The following is a 24,215-nucleotide window of genomic DNA, read 5'->3' as shown; positions in this document are numbered from 1 at the left end:
GATCTCAAAAAGCAATAGCCCAATTTATGTGCAGTTTCTTGCAAAATGATCAGCATTTTCAAGAGAAGGTTTGTAAATGAACAGATTTTCCAGGTGTGTCACCAAACAAGCAATGAATCATATTGTTTACAGCTTGCTATATCTAGTGCATCAGAATCGGAAGACCACTGCACAGGAGGAAGTTTATCTGATAGTTTATGAACAGCTCGATTGCATGCTTTGGAATCAGATGGGCAATAGGCACCAAGAAATTTAGCAGATTGCTTATGAGGTACTTCATAGCGTACTTTGGAATTAGCACAGCAGCGAACAGTTAGAGTGGAAACAGACTGTTTCTGTGCTACTTGATTTTGAAGGACAGTGCTAATTGGTTTTGACTTAACTCTTGCTGCTCTCCAGTACAGTGTCAAGTATGACTACAGTGTGTACCCTAGTGTAGGCATTGACCTCATAGATAAAGTGTGTGCACATTGTGGTGCACAAAAATTCAGCACTGAAACATTAGGAATGAGCTGTGCAAATTGCAAAGTCAAACTTCCGACTTTGTGTTCACACCCGAACCTCTTTTGTCATTGCTCTCAGGTGACTCCACCAATTCCATGCACTTTCTACAACACATTTGCAAATACAGTTTGGCATTTCAAATGACATCATTTGGAGCCAACAAATGTATCATCACACAGGATCATTTTTTCCAGTTCCCAGTGTTGAACATAAATTGCTGTCTTAGGTATCTACCTTGTTTTTATGTGTCTCTTTCCAATACATTAGAAAACAATTGAAAGAGGCATTGCAGTGCATGTTGGGCTTAAGCTAGTAACACAAAAAAATAAAAAAAATTCACATACGCAAATGGTATTGCTCAACATGTTATACTTCATCAAGGCTGACAGCTCCTTATATTAGGCTTTCTTTCACCCATTGAGTTTTATTGCACTAATGTTGTGAGAAGCGTATGTTCACATGTTGGGGGTTTGCATAATGCCTTAAACAGTTTCCTAAATTAATATTATACTTCCAAAGTATAATTTAGAGGAACCTTGTTCAAAAATGCTATGGCAGCTTCTATGATAAAAGAGTTACAGGGGGAGGGGGGGGGGGCGGGGCAAGGACACTGATCAAACAGAATATTTTGATACCTGAGGGATCCACAGTTAACTCTCAAAACAGATACAGTTTGTTATGGCAAGGACTTTTCAGATTCTTGGTTTTGGCACCAGGTGTGCACACACAAGCAACGTAATTCTTGTACTTTGTGAACAGTGCTCTGTGCTCTGTGGGAAGGCTCTTGAAGTTGCAAATTTGTTTCATAGAGATGATATTGTGTGTATTGAACCCAAATGATATTTCTCTTAATAGCCCGCCAAGCAATGTGGCTTGGCAGGAATACTTTGAACTCTCATTCAGGAGAGCAGCGGTTCAAATTGCTGTGCTCCCTCTTAATGACCTCATTGTTGATGGAATATTACACCCTAATCTTCCTTTGTTTCATTTTCTTCATTCCTCTTAAACCACTGTAGCACAATTGGGAATGTGTCATCCTTGAAGTATAGCAGATTTAGGTTTTCCACAGTTTCTCTAAATTTCTGAAGGCAAATGCTGGGATGGTTCTTATGAAAAGGACACAATTAGTTTCCTTTTCCAGTTAGAATTTGTGCTCTAATGATCTCATCATTTATGGAATATTACACCCTAATCATCCTTTGTTTCATTGTCTTCATTCCTCTTAAACAACTGTAGCACAATTTTGGTCTTGGGAATGTGTCGTCCTTGATGTAGGAGCATTATTACAGCTTTCATGGTGCCTTTTTCAACAACTAGAAAGGTAGAAATGTCCAGGGAATGTCACCCATTATGTCATACTGCACTCACCAACATGCTTAAGCTGAGGGAATGTCACCCATCATGTCATACTGCACTCACCAACCTGTATAAGCCGAGCAGTGCAAGTGTTGGACAAACACACTGTTGGAATGTAAATTACCCTGAAACAAATGTTGAGCAGACACTCTGATGGAATGTAAATTATGCTGAAACAGCTATCAATGTGTTTTGGTAGCAATTTTGTTTCGACTGCATGAGCAGTTCCAGTGAAGCTGTTCCTGTGCTGCCTACAGTCATAACTTATAATGTCATTGAATCGGCAAGAGAAAATACATAAATTGTCTACTGTGAAGCCACATTTGCAATTTGTAGTTTGTCCAAACTACAGTTGTCTACACCACCGTTGCACTTCACTTGAGTTTTGCCATAAGTTGTGTCCCATTCTGATGTACAGAGTGGGAATGCTGCTGACATTCACATTCCAGGGCATCCAAAACCTTGACCACCAACAGTTTCTACATAATTGACCTCTTCTCATGGCTGTGTAATATATCCTGTGTCCCTTTGTTTCAGTGTGTATCATCCCCAGCTGCAGGGCCATCACAATTTACTCTTTATCATTCTTTCTTAATACATCCCCAGATCCTGTAATATACCTTCAGTAACATATATGTACCCTCCAGGTTACCTAGCCATGCTTATTCATATAGAGTTGGTCGTAATATTAAGTGAAAAGTGCAAGTTAAGATAAAACAAATAACATAAAGAGTAACACTAACCCATAATTCTATAGGTGAGGTGCTGAAGGGTTTGAAAGACACATAAACAAGAGGTAAAATATTGCGGATCTTTTGGACAATGTCCTCCTTCCTCCTTTGGATCTAACACACACACACACACACACACACACACACACACACACACACACACACACACACACAGAGAGAGAGAGAGAGAGAGAGAGAGAGAGAGAGAGAGAGCGAGCGAGTATCAGATTGCAGCTAGGATAATGTTAATACATATGTGTGTTTTTTATTAGTTAGCTATAAAAAGGAATATTGCCTGAAAGTTCAGCAGTGTTTTCAGTCATAACCATGTGCCTGTTGGCAGCCAGTCAACAGTCAGAAAATACAGAGCTACTATAAATGATTCATTCATTTTCAAAGCTCTATACTTTCCAAAGTATTACATGTACAAATATGATTGATGCACTAATAGGATTGTAAACTCAGGAAGTTTGCATTTTGCACTCTACAAATGTTCTGTGAGTGCCCCTGTGGTCACATGTCTAAACTGCTATGATGTGATGTTTGTTCCGTACTCCATGTAGCAACATCGTTTCAGTGGTCATCATAGCAGCAGTGATGCATTCTCTGAACTCTTACAGTCTTCTTAGCTGTGGGGGTATGTGAACATGATCCTTAATGTACTCCCAAAGGAATTAGTCACAAGACATGAGATCAGGCAATCTGGAGTGAAGGGAATGGAGCCACATCATTTTCACCATAATGTCGAATCCAGTGATGTGGAGTTTTCTCGTTTAGGTAGTGACAGACATCGATGCTCCAGTGAGGAGGAGCCTCATCTTACTGGAAGATGAAATTCTCGTAATCAACAGTCAGTTGTGAAAACAACCACAACTGTGATGTATCAAGGTAAGAGGTACCCATCACAGTCTTCTCACAGAAGACAAATGGCCCATAAAGCTTCGTTGGTGACATTTCACAGAAAACATTAATATTAACAACCTTCAGTGAATTTTGTTCATGCAGCAAAGTGTCATGAGGTATTTCAGTGCTCTATGCTCTCATATAGTGGCAATTAACCGTTCTATATAAATGGATGGTTGCTGAATATTGGCTTGGACAAAAAACTCTTTTCTTGTTTTGTCACCATTTCATTGAGGCACTGCACTCATAATACCGACTGGTGGGCACAATGCAAAATCAGTGAGTGTACAGTTCTCTTCATGTATCAGTCATATTTACACATGTAAAATATTGAACTTCGAAAGTGAATGAATCATTTGTAGTAACCCTGTATAAGAATTGTGTGATTTTTAAAATATAAATTTTAAAACAGTTCATTTAGAACTAATAGTAAAGAATCAGATGAAAATGTTGGCAGTGTGAGGTGTTTGCTGTTAATTGGTTTTCTCAGGTGAGGTACCAATGTTTGTGAACACAGCCATGTGACTGGCTCTCTTGCAAGACATGAAAGTGAATAATATGTCACAGCCTTTAATTGCTGTTATATAAAAAAGTTTTAATTCTCTGTCATTAGTTAACTGTCTTATGGAAACAATGATAAAGGTTATAATGTTTGGTATTTGTCCTAATCTGGCCAGTTGAGATAATTTCCATATTGTGTTTCTGCAACTGTTGTTCAAGTGCGGATGAAGATTGTGAAGACCCAAACACAAAGGCAGTTCGTGAAAAAGAACGTCGACAGGCCAATAATGTTCGTGAGAGGTAAGTGGGTTTCACACGTGTTTTCTTCCTGTAGAGGCCCAGGTTCAGCATTGGACCAGATCAGGTACCAACACTTAATAAAAATATAGGTTGTAAAATATCTTAGATTTTCATAATCTGAAATTAACAAATAAAAAGAAAAAGTAAAAATGTTGATGTGGTGGGTCCTGAACTCTGAGTTCTGTGTTGTTCCAATAAGTTGCATGATATAGTTACATTAGGAACCTGATTTGGTCCATGTTTCAAGATTTCAGCTTTTCTGAACAGGCATGTGTAATGTTTGACAGCACGTTTTGTACACTCAAGTCACTTGAGCATAATATATTTAAGTTTTCTTCTTTCACTACTTTTTCCTATTTGAAATGGAGATGTTGACTATTTAGTAGTGTTTCTTAGAAAATATTTCCTAGAAACACCATATTGAAAAGGGAGACCCTAAGCTTTTATTTAAGGGTTTAGGTGAAACTTTAGAAGCTTTCTAACTTTTGAATAGTGGCAATAGTATTGCCAGATACTAAGTCTTGGAAAAAGAACTTTTCAATGTTTATTCTCAGCATGAAATGTTAACTACTTTGTGACATGATTTACAACATTTCACAGTAAATGCTGATTCCCTCCATGCCCCCCCCCCCTCCCCTCAAAATAACATTATTTTTGCCTTTTTTGTGGGTAACTGTGTTGATTATCACTTGTAACACAGTGCTATTTGCCTTAATGATCACAGAAATATGCTAATCTTCCTTCATTTCTCTGTTCCTTCTTTGGTTTATTGTTCTATTTTTGCACGAATAATCTTACTAGCAGGCATATGTTGTATGGCACTGACAATTAATTACTTTGAATGTTTATTGCTTCTGTAATGAGAATAACTTTTATATCTTTTTCCTTTCCTGCATTTACACTCTACACTTCTGTTAAGCAAAACTGTCTTCCTGTCTGTTCAGTGTGGTGTGTTTTTTTTGTAAAATGTATCTTGCATGCATGTAGTTGCACTAAATGAAAGCAAGAAGGGCTTTAAGTAAGTACAGTCGTCAAACCACTGTTGGTAATGGTTCAGTGGCATAGGGCTGAAACACATGTGCTGCCATTCAGAGAAAATATATGTTTCATAACCTTTGAAAACAATAGTCAGTGTATATATAAAAATTAAAGTGTTTCCGCATGAAGCTGACGATACCTCCAAAACTACCCACCACCAATTTTGTGTCTGGTGCTACCCTTGGTTCCCACATAATGCACTAGCTGTTGTGTTTGAGGAAATATTTGTGTTTGAAGTGGTCACTTTTGTGTCATGGTGGTCACCATGACATCTTCTCTCTCTTTTGCATCAATGTATTTTTCAAGGGGGAAAAGTCTGACATTTTTCTGTAATGTTCTCCAGATTTTATGAAAATTCTTGAATGTTAAATAATGTTTCCAAATGTTCTAGAATATTCTCAAATGTTCGAGAATACAACTTGGAAATGGCATGTAGTTCATTGATTCTCACTCTGACAAAATTGTCATAACGAGTGAGCTGTACTCTGTATTATGTAATAAAAACATGGGAACAACCTGTCAAAACATTTTATTTGTTCCTAGAGAGAAACTATGTAAATAAAGAATGTCTGCATGAACAAATTATTTGAGCCACAAAAAAATGACATAGCTCAACAAACAAATCAGCAAGTGCTGTGTGTGATACCAGGGAAAGGGGGAAAATATCCTCTGATACAATGGTGAAATAAGACGAAAGTGTAAACTTCCCAACAGAATCCCTAAATTTGCCCAGTGTCCCTTGTATGCATTCACAAAAAAAGCTTTTAAACAATATAGTAGAAGCAGAAATATTAACTGGAAAAGGAAAAAGACAAGTGAGTATTCATACCATGAATTCCACTCATTTCAACTAACTTACCATTCAACTCCAGTGTACAGTAATATTGGTGTACTGTATGACTATTGATAAAGCACAAGGTCAAACATTCCAATGCTATGGAGTGAATTTAAAAGAATTCTGTTTCTTGGACAGGCAACTAAACGTAGTGTACTCACATATTGGACAACCACAAAGTTTATTTGTGTTTGCACTCAAATGGAAAATACTAAATGTAGTTTATAAGAATTACTTTGAATATGTTTGATGCTATACAAATGAGATGAGTTAGTCCGTATTTTTTTTCCAATTTGGAAAGAAAGTGGAAAAATGAACAACTGAATTGGGTCATTATTGGATAGTGATTATATAAAATAAAACTCAAACATAACTAAAGAAACAATCATTTGTGTAAGATCTGCAGAGCGAATGGTTTTCCAAGAGTTCATAGTGATAACTTTTTGCCATACTATAGATAACAGCCTCATTTACCTTCCAGAAGTATGGAAATTTTTTCTAGTGACTGATGCAATAAGTAATTTGGTGTACTTTTTTTATCTGTCTGGAGAATAGAAAAAATACAGTTAACAGCTGTGTCAACACTGGAGGGAGGTGGGGACGAAATGGTTCAGATTTTAATGATGTATAACACTGTATTATTAAAAATATGAATTTAATATACAACCACTGTACCTCCATGAAGCAATCTCTGGTTGATATATTGGATATATTTTCTAAACTCCACTTCTTCTCTGATGTGTTCAACAGAATCTTGACCGTGATACTGCATTGGAGATGTACTATTTCAGGCTAGAGTTGGATTGGTTATGGGAATGACATTTGGCATCCTTGATGTATTTGCACAAAAAATATGTTTTTTTTTAGTGTTCAGAAACTCAAAGTGCCATGAAGAAATAGTAATCCCCAAAACTCCTGGCTGAGTTAAGTGCCCGTATTGACAAGCCAACAGCAGGAAATGTGGAGTTCAACCAGTCTGATGATGAACTGGAGCACATATATCTTTTTGCAGTTAATGTTTAAGCTATCGTTTTGGAGTGTTCAGAGAGAAGTGATAAGTGCTGGCTGGACCAACAAGAGAGTGCATAACAGCTACATGTTTGCTATGTATCCCAGATGTTTCACAGTGAATAAGAACAACTGAATTTCCTGCTCTGGGGAAAAGCTCTCCTATTGCTGAACACTAATTAGTAGCTAACTCTGTTTATTGGTTTAATTACATGTTCAAGATGCCATAAAATAGCTTATGTGATACACATTCTGTATGAATGGGCCATATAGTGAGTTATGGTACCTGAATCCATCTTCTGATTAATGGTTTTTAATTGCTTTAACTCAATTCAGACACAGATTACATATTTTACACTGCCCCTTATGAACTGTTCCACATTTTCCTAGTGCCCAAAGAGTGAGTGCTTTTCTAAGTGTGATACTATGAGTGAAAACTCAGTTCCCTTACTATGGATGGTATTTGAATTTTCTGCACTTTCATATTAATTCTCCCAAAAATACTTTCTCATGCTATGAGATTGCTGTCTTTCATAATTTATCCTTCTGTTGCCACGAGTGAACTACAGACGGAAAATCTCTGTACATTTTTTTCTTTATTTCTGTGAGTGATTTGTTGTTACGAGAATTAAATTTTCTGTCTTGATTTTTGAGTGATGTGGTCACTGCAGGACTACTGTTTTTCTGTTGATTGAAACTTGACTGTAAGATAGAAAAGAAGAAAAAGTAAACTGCATGGCTACAACATTTGTCATGTATGTTGTAGTATATGTGGACAATAGCTGTGTGGATTGATAAAATTTTGTTGATCTCTTGCTAATTCTGTGAAAAGTTGGTGGCTGTAATAAAGATAACAGAGAGTACCATTTGCTGAAGGGTGGATAGATAGCAGGGTACAGTTGAAGAAAGGGATGATTTTAAGTAGACAATAATAACAGTGTTTTATATGTCCAGCTACTTTTACACTACACACACTGGCTGAGACTGTCGACAGCAAGCAGCCAAAGAGTAACAAGTGGACAACACAAGAGAAAGGCAGATAACATAGATGTTACAACAGAATAACAAGTCCAGCAAGCAAACCAAGATCAAAAACTGAGATGTAATGAATTCAGTACCAAGACAGTGATGTGTAACAAGATATCAGTACTATAGCACAGAGAAATCACAGCTGATTGTGGAGTCACTGTTCTACTGGCTTTAAAGGGAAGCCAGGGGTACCAGGAGGCTGGAACAGTATGTGTGTCTAGTCCACAATCCTCATGGCAGTAACAGTGTCACGTGCATTCAGCTGCGCCACCTAGTAGCTGTCATTGATTCCCATACTGTTCAGTGGTCATTCAACATCCTGGGCTGGCATACCCAACTACTACTACCAGTACTACTACCATTTCATTAACAAACATGAGGTTAGTACCAGACTGTAGCAGTGACTCCTCAATTGATAGGCTACTTCATGCCAAGCACAGGGATGGGGCTCAGTTTGGGTAGATGACCAGAATTTTGGAGCAGAAGAAACCTTTTTTCACACTCACTGGGTGGCTCTGTGGTGTGTTGACCTGTGAATTTCGTGCATAAAAGGCAAAAATATCATACACAGTTATCTGGTGATGACAATGGCAGCGAAGTGTTGCTGCCCTCAGCTAGGTCTACTCACAAAACGCCAAAGCAGGCCACAATCTCACTTCTGTGAAAACTGCTCGTCTTACTGCTTCTCCTAATGAAATTTACAGACTACCATCTGCCAACAACAAGACCTTGAGACCACACTGAAAGTGTATCTCCCTGGTGTGAAAAATGCAAAGCCTTCCTCCAAAGCCCATGTCCAGTACTCTCAATAAAATAACTGCCAAATAGTGTCAGAAAATGAAACAGTATCACTTATCGATACATGACAGTAGTGGTACAGAGCTCTTCATTAGTAACTGGTACTGAATATAGGTGCATTAGAAGAATTATGATTGACTATGGAGAAATTGCCTGAATGTGGAATTCAAACATCAATACTTATCAATGTGAGTAGTTGTTTTCAATTATGAAAGGAAATAAATCTCCTGTCAAATCTAAAAAATTTCAGAAATTCACCTTGGGTCAGTTTTGAAAGTAATTACTGTGAATAAGTTTTCTCTCGAAATAGAGAATAGCAGAAAAGTGTCAAGTGTCAGGAAGAAAACTTTAGTATTACCATTGCTCTTATGCTTTGCACTAAATTTTTCAAAATTCATTTACATTTCTATGGGTGCTGACTCTTTTTTCTGAACTTGAACCTTGTGTCATTTGACCCATGTCAGCATTTGAGTTTCACATCATTGTCTTAATGCATTATGCCTAATCTGTGTAAATCTTTCATTTGCCAGCCTAGTCACAATATTGGCTACATCACTTTTCCCATCTCTGTGGTGGTAAGAACTGTGCTTACAGTCAAATTCGTTTATATATTATATCACTTGTTTTCTTTGAATAAATTTTCCTTTTCCTCAGCCAGTTTTTAACATATAGTATTGTTGTGTTATTCTTCAAGTTCCATTATCTGGTGGTCAATTTCATTTCCAGCTCTTCTTCAGTCTTCTTGTTTTTCCATGTGCCCATTACCATTATTACCATGCTATAAAGTTAAAGGTGTCATCAACCTGAAGGTTGGCTTTGTATACCATAGTGTTTTACTAGGTATGTTCTCATTGGATGTTGTATGTTGTTGCCTACTGCCAACCATTGAACTAACTTACATAGCTAGTTACAGGGCGACCTACAGTTTAATGTGGTCTCCAAATCACAGTGCAGCTTGGTATTTTTCTCATTAACAAACATTGCCACAGGTGAAAGAAGTGAAAAGTAAGAGAGAAAAATCCTAGGACTGACTAGGGATTCAATCCAAGACCTCTGTACTTGTAGTCTGACACTTAACCATGAGCCAAGGAGCCATACTACCATGCCATAGTGCCCCATATATTTTATTTTACCACTGTCATTCCATTTTTTCAAAGTTTTCACATGCATCCCTTTCATTTTTAGACATAGCTTTTGTGTCAGATCTGCTTTAATTAGTCAGTATTTGCCATAATATTTCATTAGAATTAGAATTTATTTACTAGTGATTGAAGAGCAAAGTATTATACTATAAATGTTCATTTCTTTATGCGCCTTTCACTTGAAAATGAAAGATTTACACCGATGGTGATTCAGAATGAAAGAAAGTATATATTCCATATGAGGTGGTTGTTAAACCAGTAAAAGCTGCTTCAGTACTATAGCACATGAAATGGTTTACAGACATCAGATCTGTTGCTCTTAATTATGCACTTTTTATATTTTGTTTGTTCCTTTTACTCCTTTTTTCAGTTTGTGTATAAAGTTAGTATTTGTTTACAATAATTTTTTTTGTCCTAAGCAAGGTTTGTTATTTGCTGTGTAATTTTGCCAGACTTAATTGGTGCAGGTGACTGAGACATAATTATTTTCCTACTTTTTTCTATCAGTGGTTCTTTTTTCTGAGAAAAGTTCTCTATCACTTTCACTATTAGATTCACATACATTTTAATTTCAATCATTCTTTTTATGTTCTTTTACTTTCCTTCAGATGCATTCCAATCATATTTTTCTAGACAACGAAAATACTATTTAGCACACCTTTCAAACACATTTAATACTTGAGTTGCGATTCATGGAAAGTGTATCACAGGGGGAACTTGATAGGTCCTTGATAAAAGGGAACATTCTGTCAACTGAGTTACAGGTATAAATTTGTGTCTGGGAGTCTGTAGCTGACCAATTATGGTAGTGCCCCCAAGTATGCCAGCATTTTAGTGCATCTCATGATCCATTCAATAGTTAATTACTAGTGTTTGTAAGTTTTCATCGCATGTATCTGCTTTATTGGTGTTCTTGTGACTGAACTTTCTTCTATAGCATTTAATGAAATATTGATGTGTCCTGTTAGGTTAAAATTTCATGTTCCTTTCTTTATCATTTTTAGTGTTATCACTACTGTTACAGCTGGTATTACTATCTTCTTTCTTTGATGCCCTCTTTGCAGTTCAAAAGTTCATGTTTCAATCACCATTTACTTCAAGGAATTTCTCTTGTTACTTGAATGTAACATTCATCTTGGGCATTAATATGTACAGGGGCAAACCAAAATCTAAAGTTTCATAACAGTTTAGATTCCACATTAAATTGTAGAACCCTTCCGTAAGTGGATAGTTCTCAGTGAGTCAGTTAGTAAATTGCTTGTTCTGTGTCTCCTAAATGTGACCTCTCACTATTATGTGGAAGAGTTCTGTTACATTACAAATTAAATAAACTTTCTCAGGGAAAAATATGGCAACATGTTGATCATTTACATGATGTCTTATATATCACTTTTAAGCTGCCTTTATTTTACTTTTTGTATTTAACTCTTTGTACAATAACTCTCTCTCTCTCTCTCTCTCTCTCTCTCTACATACATACACGTCAGAAAAGGACACATTGCCCTCCCCTCCCCTCCTCCTCCCCCCCCTCTCTCTTTCATGCAAACACACACACACACACACACACACACACACACAAAAGTAGAGCATTACACATTCATAAAATCTACTGTGAAGCAGGACAGAGGAAATCGATGCTATACAGCTGGAGAATGTGGAATTTGTTTATCAAACCAACTTAAATACCATGTGATCTTATAACAGTTTTACAAATTCATTTTTGGTATGTTCATGTTGCTAAAATGCTATTAAATCCTTTAAATATGCCATAGTGTCTGCAATAGGAAATTTTAAAATTAATTAATTGTGAAATTCACATAGTTCAAATGAACTGCCAATAGTGGCCTGCAAAAGTTCTTGAAGCAGAAGAAGATAACTTGGTAGCTCAAGAGTAAAGTGGTGTTACAGGCTCCAAAACAAGGACTGTAGTTTGGTAGTGAGGTCAAGCCAGCCATATAGTGAATGTCCACTGCTTTCATTAATCAAACAAGAGGAAATGCTTAATGTAATTGCATGAAATGAAATGAAATGGAAATGTAGTGTGCAAAAAATTCTGTGCCAGTTGTTTCTGTTAAAAGTTGAAGCATCCCCACTAATACCACTTCACTGTTTAGCATTTGTCATGTTATTGTATATATGTTGCATGACTGTCAAGCTTGTTGCTGTAGAAATGTCTCTATTCTGCAAGCATAAATTTCTGTACGTACTTTGCTTTTAATTTTCATAACAGTGCGTCAGCAATAGTGCTTTTTGTATCATGAAACTGGGACCTGCCATGCTAGTACAAGCAAGTGGTACAAGCTTCTTCTTGCAAGGATCATTTGGCATAATGAAAAATTCCTTAAAAAGTATTTGAAGGTGAATAATAATGTGCATGCGTAGTTAGAAATTTTGCAGGATCATGTATTTTCGTAAATGTTATGTATTTCATGTGGTTTGTAGTCTTATGTTTAGGAGCATCTGATACTGATGAGAAGACTCGCACACTGTTTGCAGGCCAAGTCAGTAGACTTACCTTATTAGTGACTTCAGAACTTCACCAGAAGAAGGAATCCTTCCTATATTGTTCACTTATTGCTTTTGATTCAGATACTGTTATTCTTTTTAAAAAATTCCTTGTATGTTTGTTTTTCTAGAATTTTACTATTTGATATTCCAGGTAAGTCTTTTTTCTAGAATTATGCATAAGTGACTTGAGTGTAATGTAGTGTTCACAAATATATTTATTAATAAGCTGAATTTGGGCACTGACAGGAGAAGCGTTTGCGTGTGTTACCTACTTGCTCTCTTTTCTTGCAGCTGATGAAAAGAGTTGTGTAACTTATTGTGATGTTGCAACTTATGCAATTTCTGTTTCCTTGTTATATTACCTAGTGCCTCTTACAATTTAGAGAACATGGAAGTGTGCCTTTCATCTGTGTGTGTGTGTGTGTGTGTGTGTGAGAAAGAGAGAGAGAGAGAGAGAGAGAGAGAGAGAGTGAGTGAGTGAGTGAGAGAGAGAGAGAGAGAGAGAGAGAGAGAGCAAGAGGGGGGGGGGGGAGGGATGGAGAGAGGTTCTTAGTACAAGAAGCAATATGTGAAAATAAATTGTGATGAAGTACTTAATATGACAACACTATGTTGTCAATTATATGCTGTTCCCTTGCTTATGTACCTAGTGCAAGAAAGATCAACTGTTAATACAGCATTCATCTACATTGTCTGAATTTTTTCTAAGCAACGTAAAAATTAAACAGTGAATTGATATTATTCATTATGATTGTGGACACACAATGATGAAAAGGTAATTGATATACTTAACTAACGAATGACAAGAACTTTCAACTCCTTCTATTTAATTTTTACTTCATTAGTGACTGAATACATTAAATACACTATTAAAAATAATTACTTTCTCACGCTTAAATGTTGGACTTCTATCAGAAAATAGCATCAAAGACTGTAAATTTAAAATGATGTTTTTTTTAACAAACAAATCTTGGGAAAGGATCTTTTTAGTACTGGTAATGACAGGGACCTATTGTGTCACTTTCATGTTCAGTGCCAATAAAATTATGCCATGTAAGCAATTAGCACTGGGAATATATGTTGGTGAAAGGCATTTGCCAGACTGTGAATTTTGTGATAGGGATATTTGTTAGTAGTATGTTAAGATACTGACTTTGCTTTATAACAGTATAGACGTTAATCAAACAGTTGGAGGGTAGTGTTTCAGACTGCTATTTTAATTTGTTGTGAGGTAGAGTAAATTCTTTCTATTCTGTTTGCTAATTTCATAGGACATATCATATTTTCTATTTTGAAATTGAAATAAGAGCTTTTCTCAGTTAGTGCAACTGTGTTTTCATAACACAGATTAATGTAATACACAAATTACAGCAGTAGTGATTTCTGTTATAAAATGATGGTGAAAATTAATTGTAGTAGCCATTAGGTTGCTTTGTATGTGTGTGGGGGGCGGGGGTGTTGTTACTAATTGTTATTGCCTCATATTCTACAGCGGGCATGGGCACCTGTGGGTGACATGCGTGCCTGATTCATATACTTACTCAAACTTGCGGGCTGCCTCGTCATGTGATGTTCACCTCATTTTTTTATGTTTACGTCGTCTTAAAAACCTCCTCCATTGCAAAATTCTACAACACCATTAGTAAATAAACAATGTCCATGATATATAAATAAATTAAACATCTGAAGACAGGATGCCAGCCATTTCGAAATGTCTTCATGTAAAAATAAACACTTATAACAGCAGCTGGCTGCAGCTAATTCATTATAAATTACCTTCAGTTTCAATAGTTGCAGTGTTTTCATATGTCTACAGTGCACAAGACTTATTTGCTAATGTTAATATGAGAAAGAATAGAAACATAAAATATGGCTATGAAACAGGTCGACACTCCCAGTTGTCAAACAATTAGGAGTAAAAATGTAATTTTTGTCCACAGGCAAGTTGTTTGAGCATTTGAAATTTAGTGTGGTAAATGTTCACAAATGCTATAAGCAAAATAGTTCTGATGACTAATGACATAGGCATGGGTTGTTTCTGAAACACTAAATAAATTAAGCATCATTTCTTTGTTCATTTTAAATAAATTAAAAGTCCAAATCTACAATATACATAGAAGATAGATTGCTGCTGACCATAAATATGACACATTATGCTGCAGAATGGCTCAATGGAAACACAGTTACCCATTTGGCTTTGGGCCAAAACCTTCTGCAGAAAAGGAAATGCACACACATTCATTCACACAAGCAAGCACACCTCATGTGCACATAACGGCATTCCAGTCCGAGCTGCCAGATATGACGGTCATGTGTGCATGAGGTGTGCTTGTTTGTGTGAATGTATACATCTTTGTGTGTGTGTGTGTGTGTGTGTGTGTGTGTGTGTGTGTGTGTGTGTTGTGTGTTGTGTTTCCTTTCTGGCAAAGGCTTTGGCCAAATGATAACTGCCTTTTCGTTGTGCCTGTATGCAACTGAGCATATCATCTTTAAAATGAGTAGCAATCTATCTTTTCCTTGTATTGTTGATATTCCAGATCTCTTGAAATTAACATGTATTGGCTGTATTATACAGAGGCCAAACTGGAAAAATGTGAACAATGGAATGACAAATTGTCAAACTGATAATACCTGTCCTCACACGTTCAATATGTGTTGGTAGTGCAGAGAATATTTTGCTTGGTATCAATATGTTCGTTAGTATTTCTAGCATTGTCAGATGGTCATTATATTGATGAATTGATAATATTATTGAATAATGAGGGCCCCTTAACTTCTGTGTCACATTTCTACCACTACAGATGCTAGACACAAATTATATGTCATTAACACTGCACAAAATGATCAAAACTGCTCAAACGAAAGATAGCAGAGCAGAAAACTCCCACAAATTTCTTCCACAGACTGGACTGAGATCACTCAAGGGTTGGTTCTGGCCTGCAGGCTGCCAGTTACCCACCCATGCTCTAGAATAAAGCCTTGCACTACAGTTTTAGGTTTCAGTCAGTCATTTTCCACCCTTGAGTGTTTAGATGCCTTCCATCCCTACCTGTCTATGCCTTGAAAAGTTTCTTCAGCTTGATCTTGAATCTGTACCTCATCAAAGCGCAACCCTTCATGTTCATCATTATTGTATTTGGGTTATTACAGATGAGACACAAGAGACATTGTTGCTAATAATATTATTTAGGAAGATGATAGCAATCAAGAATCTTTACAATTACCCCAACTTTATTAAAAAGTATGAGTTCCAGAAATCATTTAAATTTATTTTGTGCCCCAATACCTTACTGCTGTGTTATTTTATAATGCCAATTCACCCAAATTTCACTGTACCCCAAAAAAAAAAAAAAAAAAAAACTGCTTTTCTGACACAATGTGGAAAGAAGGGCCACTCGATGATAGCAGACACTATTAACTGTGTACATCATAACTCGTGTATCTAGTTACTTTCTGATGAGTAACATAAGAATTACTTCTGTTGGTGCTATGTCTGCATCTACGTGTATGCACTTGTTCCTTTACCTTCACTCCAGAAGATGAATTTATTGTTCTGAAAGAGAAGGATCAAGTTTGTATTTTCCAGTATAGATACTATTAGAAATGACAGGATTAATACACTGGACTCATTTTTAGGAAGAGTTGAACTCCAATTCCCAACCAACCATCCAAATTTAAGTTTCCCACTGTATCTTCAAAATATACATCTTCGGAAGGTGGTTGTTGTTGTTGTTGTTGTTGTTTTTTTTTTTTTTTTTTGAGGGACTTGTGCTCTATCGTTATTCACTTCCTTGTTGATCAGACATTATACTCTAAATTTTCCTTCCTTTTGTTCTTCCTTCAAGTGTCAGTATTGACAGTATAAAATGGTTGTGGTTGTGGCTTTTGGTGATCATCAGTTTTGGAAAGCTTTGTTTCATGTTACTCACTTCTTTTGAACTAAAGCATTTAGGCATGTTAGTGGAACTACGGCAAAGGCCAGGAACTGTTGCGTAATGTATTTATGACAGAAATTATGTGTAAGCATCACTAGATTGTAGAGTACAGAATACAGAGTAAAGCTTTAACATGTCAGTAATATCAATTCTATTCTCAACCATAAAGTGTAGTGATTTATTAAGGCTAACAGTTTTTGAATCACAGTGGTTTAAGATATTTTGATTTTCTTGAAATACATACAAGAAGCTGTAACTATTGGATGGGCAAAATACAAGTGGCCCAGAAACTATCTCATGCGCCGTAAGACAGGCAACACAGCTTACATCATCTGCACCCCAGGATTGATGATATAATTTGGTTTGCCTATGTTAAGATGCATGAAATATTATTCTGGGCTTGTTTTATTTGGTCAGTTTTGATATATTTTAACTCGACCCAATCTCATTAAATAATCTGCATACACTACAAATTCACATTACATTAGAGTGCAGATACTGAGCTGTTAATCTTTAAAAAAAGGGGGGGGGGAATATTTCTATAGCAACTTTTGTTATTTTTGTAGCATAGTTGTGTAACTTCGTCTATTCAATCACTGTGTGCTGACTCTTGCTCTTAAATTATTATATAAACAGAAGTTTACCATGTTGTGAGTGGTTATATGAATTATGTGACTAACAGATCACCTACAGTACCAGTATTTCATTATTGCAATATTGACTCAAAAAATGCTAAATATTGCATTCTGCTGCAGCTCACAGTGGATGACATTAGCTTGCAAGAATCTTCATAAACTTAAAATTGTATGTGTGTGTTAAAATAGTGGAAGTATAAACATGACTTTGCTCAATTTTTCAGAATTGGCAATGTTAGGTTTGTCTGTTTATCAGATTCAACATACTCCAAGCACAGCTCTCTATTTAGAAAATTATGTGTGAATGCTGTCACCTGGTATATGGCACATATTACTAACATGGACCAAAACTTTTTAAGGTATAATAACGTATACTTTTTAATTTACACATCTGTTTGACTACTTTATTCTTTTTCCATACCACACTTCTTGTTATCAGCACAAGAAGTCAGTCTTTTCTGTGGTTTTCTCTATTGTAGTCTATTGATATGTTCCACATCCTCAATGATCTCCTTGCTAGGGAGATTCAGTAAGAACAGTGTGTCTAATGCAATCAAAAGTAATGTTTGATTCAGCTAAGAAAGAGTTGACTCCTTGTAAAATCATCATATACTTGAAGTGATAGCTCCTGTGTAAAATAGATGTGAGATGCAAGTTTTCTGATCTTTCATTTGTGGTTTTGTTCTTTGTTTTTAAAACACAGTATTGGAAATTGCTACTGTAGCTCTCAACTGAGATACACAGCTGCACTACGGAAATAACAAAAGCTGCTATAGAAATATTTTCCACTTCTGTGAGATTAACAGATTGACTCATTTCAAGCCATGATGCACATTGAGGTTATCAGAACCTATTTATTTTTAGTTGTGTATAGTAGTCACAATTTTTATCATATTATTTAGCTTTATTTTTGTTAAATCTTCAAATTTAACACATATTTCGGACAACACAACAACACTTATAAGTCACTAAGTAAGTTGCCCTGTGTACAAGTCGGCATTCGATTAAACACTGAGTCTCAGTCTAGCGGCCGCTGCTCGGCTGGCCGCTTAGGTGGCGCAGCTGCTGCATGGCTGGCAGACAGCGCCGCACGTAGAGGACGTGCGTAATTGCGCGGCGGCACTTTGAATAATTAGCGAGTCACAACACTTTTCCCCCCTTTGAAAGTGTTGAACTGGACTTGATGGAGGTGTCCTGGAGATGGCTAACGTCCATAGGCGTTGTTTGACTCGCCGTAAAGTCTCGAGGAGGAGGCTTCCCGTACGGACGGAAGTGTCCCCGATGGTAATGGGTCAAGATGACAGGAGACGTAGGGGTCGAACCTGCTGGGGCCCCATGCACCAATCCGCCCATTGCGGCAAGTCCAGTTGATATGACAGGAGACATGGGCGATGTGTCGGCATCCGTTGGAGGAGGAGGCAAGGCATCCTCTGACAGAGGATGGTCCTCCGGTTCCTGCATGGGCACGTCTCCTGGTGGCGTCCGTTCTGGTGCTGGCATCGCGATGACTGTGAGAGGGCTGCGTTGTGAGTTGAGAGGCATCTGTGGCAAGAACAAGATGTTGGCCAGGTCGATAAGTAGCCAGGCACGGGGGCCTGTTTCAGCATAGTCTTTAATTTCCGGAAAGCCGCATCACATGATGCGGACCAGTGAAAAGGCACGTTTTTATGCAACAGGCGATGCAACGGCTGAGCCACCGACGCCGCATACGGTAAAAACTTGTGATAGTATGCTATTTTCCCCAAGAAGACCTGCAGTTCCTTAACAGATGTAGGGCGAGGAAGGGCATCGATCGCAGCAACAGTGTGTTGGAAGTGGACGAATACCATCCCGAGAGAGTTGAAACCCCAAGTACGTGATAGATGCCTGAAAAAATTGTGATTTCTGAAGGTTACACTTAAGACCAGCAGTCTGTAAGACATTAAAAAGTGTGCGGAGATTTTGAAGATGTTCTTCAGTGGTGGAGCCAGTGACAACAATGTCGTCCATGTAATTGATACACCCCGGGACAGGGAGCAATAATTGTTCCAAGAATCGCTGAAAGAGAGCAGGGGCACTAGCAACCCCGAATGGCAAGCGTTGGTATTGATAGAGGCTGAAAGGCGTGTTAAGGACCAGAAACTGCCGGGAAGCAGCGTCAAGAGGAAGTTGATGATAAGCTTCCGACAGGTCAATTTTAGAAAAATACTGTCCTCCAGCGAGTTTAGTGAACAGTTCTTCAGGACGGGGCATAGGGTATGTGTCGATGAGGCATTGAGCATTTACAGTGGCTTTGAAATCGCCACAGAGACGAATATCACCATTGGGCTTAGCAACTACAACGACAGGAGAGGACCAAAGTGACAGGAAGCAAGACCCCTGAAGCAGTGAGACGATCCAACTCCCGTTTTACCTGATTACGAAGGGCCACAGGAATGGGCCGAGCCAGAAAAAACTTAGGCCGAGCAGTGGGTTTGAGCGTGATATGAGCTTCAAAGTCGTTTGCACGGCCTAACCCAGGAGAAAAAAGGGATGAAAATGTCGTCGACAAGGAATCCAGTTGAGCATAAGGAATAGCGTCAGAGACAATAGTGACAGAGTCATCTATGGAGAACCCAAAAACGCGAAAGGCATCGAAACCAAAAAGATTTTCTGCGTTGCTCTGGTCGACCACAAATATGGGAACAGTGCGAACGACGGATTTGTAAGATACCTCTGAGTGGAGAACCCAGCTGAAGATACGTCTGAGAATTAATTATAGTGGCAGCAGAACCGGTATCCACTTGCATGCGAACATCTCGACCAAGGATTTGGACAGTGAGGAATAACTTCCCTGAAAGGGAAGAAGTGCAATTGACAGACAACACAGAATCAGAATCAGCGTCATGTTCATGAACATCATGTATGCGGTCGGATTTACAAACGGAAGACACATGACCTTTCTTTTTGCAATTGTGACACACAGCCCAACGTTGGGGACACTCCTCGCGTGAATGTTTCGTAAAACACCGCGGACATGAAGAAAGTTGCCGGGGATTTTGCTGCAGTTTCTTAGTGGGTTGTTTACGGCTAGGCCGAGGCTGCGCGTGGGAGCGTACTGCGGCCATGTCGGCCGGCGGGGACACGCCGCACGCGTCGTCAACAGCGCACAGAGGTTGTATTTCCCCGACGTCACCCCATGCTTCTATTTGCACCCCAGCGGTGCGAGAAATTTCAAAAGACTGCGCAATGGAGAGAACTTCATCTAGAGTCAGATTCGCCAACTGAAGGGCACGTTGCCAAACTTCTTTGTCGGGCGCCGACCGGATAATAGCATCCTGTACCATGAAATCGGCATAGGATTCTTTGTGGACGTCAGTAACAAATTGACACTTTCGACTGAGGCCGTGAAGTTCAGCAGCCCAAGCGCGATAGGACTGATTTGGTTGTTTTTGACAACGATAAAAGGCAACATGAGAGGCTACCACATGCGTTTGCTTTTGAAAATAGACAGACAGAAGGGAGCACATTTCAGCAAAGGACAAAGACGCAGGCTCCTTCAAAGGAGCCAATTGTGACAACAACCGATACATTTGAGGTGAAATCCAGGAAAGGAACAGAGACTTACATGGTTGTTCGTCTGTGACATGAAATGCCAAGAAGTGCTGTCGAAGACGTTTTTCATAATGAGACCAGTCTTCCGCCGTCTCGTCGTAAGGTGGAAAAGGAGGTACAGCCATCGCCGAGAAACGCCCCGCGTTTGACGCCACGACGAAATCGTGAATTGCCGCTGTTAGAAGCGTTTGCTGTTCAAGGAGATTTTGCAAGAGCTGCTCAATAGTAGCCATGGAACCCTGTGAGTCGCCATCCCATCCTCGTCGCCAATTGTTAAATCTTCAAATTTAACACATATTTCGGACAACACAACAACACATATTAGTCACTGAGTAAGTTGACCTGTGTACAAGTCGGCATTCGATTAAACACTGAGTCTCAGTCTAGCGGCCGCTGCTCGGCTGGCCGCTTAGGTGGCGCAGCTGCTGCATGGCTGGCAGACAGCGCCGCACGTAGAGGACGTGTGTAATTGCGCGGCGGCACTTTGAATAATCAGCGAGTCACAACAATTTTTTTCTGTGAAAATCCCAGTGGCAAACATATCTCACTGTAAAGTGCTTTGTGGAGTATAACTGTGAATGTAAATTTGCTGAAGACCGCCATTTAGAATGCTGAGGCACATCTCCCAATGAGCAAATGGATAACCCTTGTTACTGATGTTACATAAAATGTGAAATACATTTCATGCACCCAGAAACATAGTTCCCTAAAGCTTCCTTCCTAACCATCGTGGTAGCAGTGTGCTGGATGTTTTGCTGTTCATGCCAATAACAACAACAATATAGTCTTTGTGGACAGCATACAGTGGTCATGGGGGCTTGGTTTAGTTTAAGAAATGCTGAGCAACATGTTTGTGAAGTTGAGACACCGAAACCAAATTTGAAAATGTTCATCTGACTGTGCAAGTTTATATTTTACTTGATTTTTGTAAATGGCTTAAGGTAAGTCTTGTTCAGTTGAGAATTTTCTCTCTTTAATGACTTCACTGTTGATAAGACATTAAACCCTAATCTTCCTTTTTTTCTTCTTTATGAAAAGAGTTCCTCTTTTTATACAACAGCACAATGGGGAACAGGTAGGAAGGTCTAAAAGAAGACCCTAAGGCTTTTACGTGATATAGCAGTAAAGGATGAAACCAGATGCAATAACGTATACTGGTAATACAGAGCTGGCTGTGTTCATTCCTAAAGCAAAACTTTTATAGTCATAAGACTTCATTTTGAACATTTGGTATTAAACTAGTATCTGCTTTAGATTATTACTTATTTTATTGTTATCCTTGTATTTTAGCATCCATCATGAAGGGTATTGTGCCATATGCTTGTTCTTTGCCATATTTTCTATGGCAAAGAAGGCAGACTAAAATCACCTTGATATGTCTGCACGTAAGGACCAGTTTCATTAGCACCCTTCTGCAGATGTTACTTGATTATAGACCTTGTTAATGATGTAGTTTCAAAGATTTGCTTTTGTGAGAAATGTTCGTTATGGCTTTAAGTATGCAGGTACAAAACATTACATGAATTTCACATTGGGCTGTAAATGCCCATTATCTGAACAGCCATCAACAATAACCATGCAGCGTTGAAATCCTCTGATATGTGTGTTGTATCAATTTTTTTTATGTTGGTCAACAGATGTAAAAGAAACATTAACATAACAAATTTTCTGTTGCAATATAACAACCAAATGTATGTGTGTACTTCATACATTTTTGTCGTCCTCCTCCTCCTTTCTGGTGCCCTTTATCCTGCCAATGCCAGGTCAAGACTAGTATGGTACTTCTCGCCGTATAGAACTAACTGTATCCACATACAGGCTGTTATCATGATGGGTCATTTTAAAGCTACTGCCAGCTCTTCCCCTCCCTTCCCCTCTTGCCCTTCCAGGAATACATGCAAACATGGAAAATTACCCAACAACCACATCCAGGATGGTTGGCACATTGCCCCATGGCCATTAATCTTGAAGGTGGATTTGATCTGGGGCCACCGTATCTCCCTGCATCATGGAAGCAGGTGCTTTAATGTGCTCAGCTATCTGAGTGGGTCATACTTTGTACACGTCACTACTAAATATCTTTGTGCAGGGGAAATGACTTGTGCTGCTGAGTGAGAGGAGTAGCATTATAACCATTCAGAGCATGAACAACCATTTTTCCTTTATATATCTATAAATACACATTTGAGGAGTCCATATGGTAATATGCTAAGGGAAGCTCCTCACAAGAGCTCCAGAACTTAAAAAATGTGTACCACAAAGAAATGACAACAAACAAGTCAGTCACATAGGCTCATTCATACCATTTCTTCTTTCATGTGATGTCGAGTCTAAAATCATTAGTCAATTTAATGAGCATCATTTTTAAAACACTTGAAAAATGTAATAGATGCCTTCACAATAGAGTACTCAGTCCCAGCTGAGGGAGCAGTATGATGGGAAAAAGCATTATCCCCCTACATTTGTTCCTAGAATATTTTGGGAAACAACCTAAATAACTTAAATAGCTTTACTTACCATGGTGAGTCTAAAACTATTATTTAGAACTGTGCATCGTTATGTCCCCAGAAAACCCATTATTGCTCATTTTTTACTGATCTTCTCTGAACCACTCCAGATGAAATATTGGTCAGCCCTAAGTGAATATAAAATTGAGATTGAGTCTCAAATCTGGAAAGAGATAAGTGGCATGCAAACTTCTACATATACTTTTGAATGATATGATGAATGAGAGAAGTGAGCCTTTCCTCCTTCCTCCTTCTTTGTGCTTCATTTTTAAAAAAGAAAAATACCACATTTGTATTATTTTATTGGAACAAATATATTTCCAGTGATGACAGAAAACATTAAATATAAACTAGCACATATGACATGAAGAAAGTTGCAGGTATAAATTTAAAAAATAATGGTTTACAGGCACCAGCTTTGAAAATCTTGAGCATTCACTCTCAGAAGCTCACTGTTCATGCCCTGTGGTACAGAGGGTAGAAGATAAGTTTGAAATTTGAAGGGACATCAACAGATCAGTCTTCTCCTTCAATTTTTTAAAACCGTGGTATCTGCGGCCTGTTCTTATCTATTTTATTTGTGACATTAACACTCTTAAACATATGAGTACCACCTATGTACAACTTCAGAAAGAGATGCAGTGAGAGCAAGACCAAGACACATACAAATGTAAGCTCTCAACTTTTCAGAACTTTTCAATCTGTCTGTTCTCCATGAGGACAAGACAGAAGAGAAATCGGAAAAGAAAAAGAAAATTTGTGGTGCTGATGATTAAAAGGAAAATACAATCCAAACTCTGGATTTTCTTGTCAGGGTTCTGTATAGAATCTTTTCTTTATTCCATTACCCTTGCATGTCTTCTGTGCCTACTCAATATATGAATTGTTTCTAAATTTATGAGCTTAAGATCT

At 38.0% G+C, this 24,215-nt stretch overlaps 1 protein-coding gene across 2 annotated transcripts in view; it reads left to right on the top strand.

Annotated features, from left to right (window-relative positions):
* LOC126184920 (transcription factor 12) overlaps window positions 1–24,215 on the top strand; it is a 742,430-nt gene that overhangs the window by 694,599 nt on the left and 23,616 nt on the right. The window contains exon 13 of one of the 2 annotated variants that reach the window (XM_049927589.1): window positions 4,206–4,294. In XM_049927589.1, the coding sequence (XP_049783546.1) occupies window positions 4,206–4,294 (89 nt within the window). Of the gene's footprint in view, window positions 1–4,205; window positions 4,296–24,215 lie in introns of both variants that reach the window. The other variant, XM_049927588.1, reaches the window with a different exon arrangement.

The sequence above is a fragment of the Schistocerca cancellata genome, chromosome 4, assembly GCF_023864275.1.
Source record: "Schistocerca cancellata isolate TAMUIC-IGC-003103 chromosome 4, iqSchCanc2.1, whole genome shotgun sequence".
NCBI classification, from domain to species: domain Eukaryota; kingdom Metazoa; phylum Arthropoda; class Insecta; order Orthoptera; family Acrididae; genus Schistocerca; species Schistocerca cancellata.
Note: the sequence above shows the minus strand (reverse complement) of the source record. Positions and strands in the feature narration are given on the sequence as shown.